This window comes from Bison bison, unplaced genomic scaffold (genome assembly GCF_000754665.1).
Source record: "Bison bison bison isolate TAMUID 2011002044 unplaced genomic scaffold, Bison_UMD1.0 scf7180017864245, whole genome shotgun sequence".
Taxonomy (NCBI): domain Eukaryota; kingdom Metazoa; phylum Chordata; class Mammalia; order Artiodactyla; family Bovidae; genus Bison; species Bison bison.
In genome coordinates, this window is record NW_011494817.1 from 1,135,425 (window position 1) to 1,142,604 (window position 7,180).

The following is a 7,180-nucleotide window of genomic DNA, read 5'->3' on the forward strand; positions in this document are numbered from 1 at the left end:
AGTTATCACATGACATACTTGTTTTTCTTTGTAATTTAAAAAGTTTATAACTAAGGTTTAATATCTAGTTGATTCCATTTCTTATTTCAACTGCTGCTGCTAAGTCGCCTCAGTCATGTCCGACTCTGTGCGACCCCATAGACGGCAGCCCACCAGGCTCCCCTGTCCCTGGGATTCTCCAGGCAAGAACACTGGAGTGGGTTGCCATTTCCTTCTCCAATGCATGAAAGTGGAAAGTGAAAGTGAAGTCGCTCAGTCATGTCTGACTCTTAGCGACCCCATGGACTACAGCCCACCAGGCCCTCCGTCCATGGGATTTTCCAGGCAAGAGTACTGGAGTGGGGTGCCATTGCCTTCTCTGTTAACAGCGGCTAGGCGTATTATATTTACTTGGAGCTGGTATACTTGGTGACAGCCTTAGTGCCCTCAGACACGGCATGTTTGGCCAGCTCCGCAGGTAGCAGCAAGCACAGGGCGGTCTGGATCTCCCTGGATGTGATAGTGGAGCGCTTGTTGTAATGTGCCAGGCAGGATGCCTTGCCAGCGATGCGCTGGAAAATGTCGTTGACGAAGGAGTTCATGATGCCCGTGGCCTTGGACAAGATGCCAGTGTCCGGATGGACTTGCTTCAGCACCTTGTACATGTACGAGGAGTAGCTCTCCTTGCGGCTGCGCTTGCGCTTCTTGCCGTCCTTCTTCTGGGCCTTGGTCACAGCTTTTTTAGAGCCCTTTTTAGGGGCAGGAGCAGACTTAGCCGGTTCAGGCATGTCTATAATGACAACACCCAACAACACAGAAAGATCTTTCTTATTTCAACTAGTTATATTTAATTTATTTTCTTTTTTAAAAAATTAGATTATGTTCTAAGAATGTAGCATATATAATATTAACATTTAAAATTTAAGCAATCATTTTTTCTGGTTAAATTTATGGCTTAAGTTTATGAGATAAACATTAAAAATTATGTTTTCTCTACTCAGAAGAACTTTGATATACACTCAAAGTGATTACATCTCTTATGACCATGCTTAATTTTTGTCTATTACATCTTTCAGTTGTAAAATGTTGAAGTATCTCAAGGTAACTTCATTTTAATACATTTCTTAGTTATCTCATCATTTGTTCTTAATATTTTAATTGCTTTCTTATTTAGTACATTTCCATACTTTGAAAAACATATGCTTTTTGCCTGATCATAGATTTCCTACAATAACCCTCTCCTCTAGAATTTCTACCTAAACCTGCAATCTCGAAAGTAGTTCTAAGACTTGCCTCTCCTGGGTGTTGACTTGTTCCAAGACCTAGTTAGGGTTGGGTTTAGAGGGAAAGAATGATTGAAATGCAAATTCACACTGCTATTAGGTGCTTTAGGCTTTTAATGTCTAATATATTTTTTTCTTCCTGATTTTTATGATTTTAACAAGTCTTCTCAACAATTTGGAATACAGAATACTGACAAGTATTAGTAGTAAACTAAGAAAAACAGAGAAATTGAATTAAAAGTGAGGAAATGGAGAGAGGCAAAATGCACAGGTATAATTGCTTTTTATGATAACAGTTATCAGTTATTGAATGTCTTCTGTGTGTAGACACTACATGCATGTGCTCACTGTCTAATCCCTACAGCTGCGCTATAAGGTAGGTATTACTCACTTTAGTTTAGAAATGAAAAAGTGTTTAGAGCAGAGAGATTAAGGATCATGCCGAGTGTCATACAACTTGAGTGACTGAGCTAGAGAATTTGGCTGATTCCCAAAGTGTGTCTGAGTTCCAGTGCCCCCTTCTTTCCACTGTAGCACACTGCTTTACTTGTAGGCAGACTTAAGGAGATATTCTGAATAAATAGTTGTCCATAAATAAAAAGCACAATACTTCTTTAGCCACAAAACTATACATATTTATTCAACATGGTATAGTGTTGTAGCCAGTAAGAGGAAGTGATGGTAGAGTAGGTGTTTCTGGAAGAAAGTAAAGACAAATGGAGGCTTCCCTGGTCGCTCAGCAGTAAAGAATCTACCTGGCCTTGCAGGAGATGAGGGCTCAGTCCTGCGTCGGAAAGATCCCCTGGAGAAGGAAAAGACAACCCACTCCAGTATTCTTGCCTGGGAAATTCCAAGGACAGAGGAGCCCAGCGCACTAGAGTCCATGGGGTCAAAAAAGAGTCAGACACAACCTAGCAACTAAACAACAACAACAACAAAAACAAATGGAGACATTTATTTCAAGTACCTGTGGGATATCAGAATGAGGGTATCTAATGATAAGCTGGATATATTGCTGTAGAACTCAAGGAAGGGGTCATTCAGTCATTCAGGTTAATACAGATATTTATTGGGCATCTCCTCTACTCAGGTATAGACAGGCAATGAGAATACCTGCAGGGTATTCAGACTACTTTAGGTATTGACTGAATGCAGTTTTTATTAATTCTCACCAAATAAGTAAGAGTTGACATGGTGGTAGAGATCACCCAAAGCAAGCCCATAGAACATAGAGGAAGTGGAGGGAAGAGGCTGAAGACAGCCTGACAATTACCAAAGTGTAAGGGCTAAGCTGAAGAACAGGAGTTCACAAAGGAAAAATTAAGAGAATCAGAAGGAGGACCAAGAAGGTTAATGATACGTTGAAATATCATTAACTCGATAAGAGGAAATATCGAGTCTAAAATCTAATGAACAAGTTTTTGCTTCAACCGTCACTAAGTCAGAACCAATTCTAGCTTCTGCTTCTAGAACCACATACCAAATTGGTGTTCTATTTCTTTGGTTCAGGACAAAGATCCCTGTTCTTTGTGAAACTGATTCAGAAAGCTGGAGGTGATAGTCCTGAAATCCTCTAGACAGCTGACAGCTACCTGAAACTGCAGCAGGGCCATTCCTGATGGACAGGACCACAAGCCCTGACTCATATTCTGTGACTCAAGATGGTTGGATGGCATCACTGACTCAATGGACATGAGTTTGAGCAAGCTCCAGGAGATGGTGAAGGACATGGAAGCCTGGCATGCTGCAGTCCATGGGGTTGCAAAGAGTCGGACATGAATGAGCGACTGAACAACAAGATATAGACTGAATAGTGTCTCATACCTGTCCTGTTTCATTATACCTTTTTACTACAATGTGGCCATGCTTAGAGTTGCTTTAAAAAATAAATTTTTCATATCAAGCCATCGTATGTGTATCTTTATAAAAGTATGCAGACACATTACCATAATTTGAACTTTCATAATTCTAGTCACTTAGAACCTGAGTAAATAGGAATAAACAGGAATTATTGTGCCTTGTTGAATTTCTTTATTAATTTCTTTGAAAACCTTTACCTGTAGGCAGCAGACTTGTTGCATAATTGCAAGAGCTAATGAAAAAAGATCATCTGTGCATGATTCACATGACATGTCTCAAAGTCAAAAAGCAAGTGTAATTTCACTTCCCGTACAATGTTAAGTTCAACATTCTGGCTCCCTAGAAGACTGGGAAAACAGTTCTTCACTCTACAGTTATAATTCCTCATTTGGTTCAACTGAATCCATTAATTGGGAAATAATTAAATCAGAGACATTATGATATATCTCTACAGAGACAGTAATGTATTTAAAGAATCTCTATGATATCTCTAATTGAGATCTCAATTTCCCTGAGATATGTTATTTTTAATGATAAATATATTGATTGGAACTTTTTCTAAAATCTCTGCCAGAAGTCAGGAAAGCTGGGTTGTGATGTCTTTGCCACTAACTCACATGGTGATCTTGAGGAGATCAATTCAAACTATGCCTGTGATTCTTCCTTGAAACTTTACTGGATTCTTATAAAATTTGAAAAAGATTAATTGATTCAAGAAATATGTATTAAGTAATTACTGTATGTCAAGATCTGATTTAGCACCAAGGATTCAGTGAAGAACATGCCAAATGAGATTTTTGCTTTCCTGGGCTTAAATTCAAGCCAAGAATAAAATTACTTAACAGTTACATGTGCATAAATAACACAAAGGAAAGTATTAGAGGTAAGGGTAGTGTGTGTTAGTTTGGGAGTCGGAAAAGAATCCTTTGAGAAGATAACGTGTAAGCTGAGATGTGCAGGGTGAGAATTGCACACGTCAACACCATTCTATGTAGAAGGAACAACATATAGAGAGGCTGGAAGTATCTGAGGACGTATGAAAAGTTCAGAAGAGCTATCATGGTAAGTGATGGGGAAGAAGTGAAAGGCAGTTATGAAGACACCTTGTGACGTGGCTCGTGGGAACGTAAATTGGTTTGAACATTTTGGAAAGTATTTTGGCAACATGAAATAAAAGTCTCAAAAAGTAGTTCTAGTCTTTGATTCAACAATTTGATATCTGGAAGTCTATTCTGCTAAAAATCATATGAAATACTGAAAAAAATTTTAAGAACAAAGATTGTGCAGTGCATTTGTAACAGGAAAATAAATGACTACACCGAGGTGAGCAAAAATATAGCATGTGGAAATCAAGAAATACATACAGCTAACAGAAGTCTGTTTGTGAAGAGTTTGTAACAATATTAAACATTACATGATAAACTGTTTTGTAATACTTAAAGAAAGAAACAGGCAGTCCAGGCATGGGTCCAGGTGAGCAATGCTCACACCATGGTCTGGATCGCAACTGAGGAATTCTCAGATGAGGATATCCTGATCTCTGTAGGAGTTACTGGCAAATTAGTCTCACCTCTCATCTGCAGAGAGATACTATCTTTGTTGTCTGGACTGTCTCCGGGAATAAGAGGGAACCGTCTTGTATTTACTGTCCTGGTCACCAAAAAAATCTGTTCTTTGACCTCTGGCATGGTGTGTGCATGCTCAGTCATGTCCAGCTGTTTGCAATCCCATGGACTGTAGCCCACCAGGCTCTTCTCTCCATGGAATTTTCCAGGCAAGAATATTGGAATGGGTTGCCAGATGCCATTTTTACCTCCAGAAGATCTTCCCAACCCAGGGATCTAACCCATGTCTCTTGCATCTCCTGTACTGGCAGGCAGATTCTTTACCACTTTCACGACCCAGGAAGCCCTCTTTTGACCTCTAGAGAGACCCCATTTCTAGCTTCCAAGGCCTTCTACTAAGAGAACAGTCTTGAAAAGATACTCTCTCACAAGATGTGTAGAATTGCCATGGAGAATTGGCTCCTTAAATCCCTTATTAATATTTTTATCATTTTAACTGATGATAATTATTAATGTTGTTTTAGCCAGGATTATTATAACAAGCATATAATATTCATAGTTGTGTGAAAAATAGAAAGTTGGCAACATATGACCCAGGTTTCCCTCCCCGGAAGTGTTAGCCAATCTAGGAAAGTTTTTGCCACTAATTAGCTGTAACACTTTTATGGGCTCCAGTTTCTATTAAATGACAGTTCAAGACTTGTTGGCTGTCTAATCTCCAGCCTACTTTAAATTCTGTCTTTTTGTTATTCCATATGTGGAGGAGGGGGATACATATAACTTAGTGAATACAAACAGACTTAAATCACTTTATTTGAAGGAATTTGTCCAGTTGTAATCTCAATAGTATACAGTTAAATTAATCCAATCAAAGATCTAGTACATCTTCTGCGTGCAGAAATATAAAGAATTATATAGATTTAAAACCAAATTCAAGTAGTTTTCAATGCACATATTAATTCCACAGGCTATTTCTATAGCAAAAACACAGCTGTGATTTTAGAGATAGATAATAACAAGATGTGATAAAGACTACTGTAAACTTAAACATACAAGGAGAAGCAAGGAAAACTAGAAAGTTGAAAAATATGCTGCTTATTATTTTCTCCATTCACAGCCAAGTATGATTTTCTCAATTTGTAAGGTGTTATATAAAGAATTTTGTCTCATTGTTCTGTCGTGGAAAGAACACTAGCATCAGAAGACAATTTTGGCATTCACTTACTAGGTGTATTATCTTGGGAAATTTCTCTGAGGTTTAGATATTCTTAATATAAAACAAAAACAGGTTTTACCATAAAGAGCTGCCATTAGGGTCACATGTGTTGATATAGGTAAAAGTGCTTTGTAAACTGTAACATCTACAATAGGAATGTAAAGGTTTATTTCTATTGAATTGGCTGCTGATGGTGATAATACACAGAATTATCTGCTAAGGGATCTGTGGTGGGGAGAGAGGGTCACTGACAAGGAGTGCACCTTGGGTAGAGGGGGAAAAATAGGCAAAGAGGTATGAAAGTTTCTACTTTGTTTGTAAAAAGTGTCGATGTGACAAGAAGACAGAGCTTAGCTTCTTGGTAGCAATTTCACTACTAGTTTATCACTGATGTCCGAAAGTTCACTTTTATTTCGCTTGTATGATTGATTCCAAGACCTTCCTATTATACCAACTATGCTTAACTATTCCTTTTTCTGTAAAACAGATTTGTAATGTACCTGCTTTCACCAACAGTTTCATTGTAAGCATGCTTGCTCAGTCACGTCCGACTTTTTGTGACCCCGTCAACTGTAGCCCACCAGGCTCCTCTGTCCATGGGATTTTCCGGGCAAGAAAACTGGAGTGGGTTGCCGTTTCCTTCTCCAACTCAGAGACTGGATCTTCCCAGCTCAGAGACTGAACTCACGTCTCCTTCATTGGCAGGAGGATTCTTACATCTGAGTCCCCTGGGAAGCCCCACCGTACTCATTCAATTCATCGATTTGTCTGTGTTTCTGAGCATGTCCTAGGGGCGGGCCTGGGGCGGAGGAGGGGCTGTGACTAGTACTATACGGCTTTAATGAAGGGTTGTTGGATTGAATTGTCCCCAGTTAACATGCAAGCCCTTTGGAGCACTATGACAAAATGTGCCTAAATCATGATCTCTCCACTAATAAAACTGAAAAACCACTTCTAATTTCACTGTTGACTAAGATCCTGTTTCCTACACAACCCCTTAGTGATACTAGGAATAGGGGTGGATTCAGAGTTGAGTAAAGCTCAGAGAGGGAGAAGGCAATGGCAACCCACTCCAGTACTCTTGCCTGGAAAATCCCATGGATGGAGGGGCCTGGTGGGCTGCAGTCCATGGGGTCACTAGGAGTCAGACACGACTGAGTGACTTCACTTTATTTTTCACTTTCATGCATTGGAGAAGGAAATGGCAGCCCACTCCAGTGTTCTTACCTGGAGAATCCCAGGGACGGGGGAGCCTGGCGGGCTGCCGTCTATGGGCT

General features: G+C 39.6%; 1 protein-coding gene across 1 annotated transcript; it reads right to left on the reverse strand.

The window, feature by feature from the left end:
• Positions 1–381: 381 nt before the first annotated feature.
• Positions 382–4,810, reverse strand: LOC104993812 (histone H2B type 2-E-like). Its single transcript, XM_010847211.1, has 2 exons — positions 4,693–4,810; positions 382–802 (listed from the first exon to the last, which is right to left on the reverse strand). The coding sequence occupies exons 1-2, from the start codon at positions 4,808–4,810 to the stop codon at positions 387–389; spliced, it is 534 nt and encodes a 177-aa protein (XP_010845513.1). The 3' UTR covers positions 382–386.
• Positions 4,811–7,180: the final 2,370 nt, after the last annotated feature.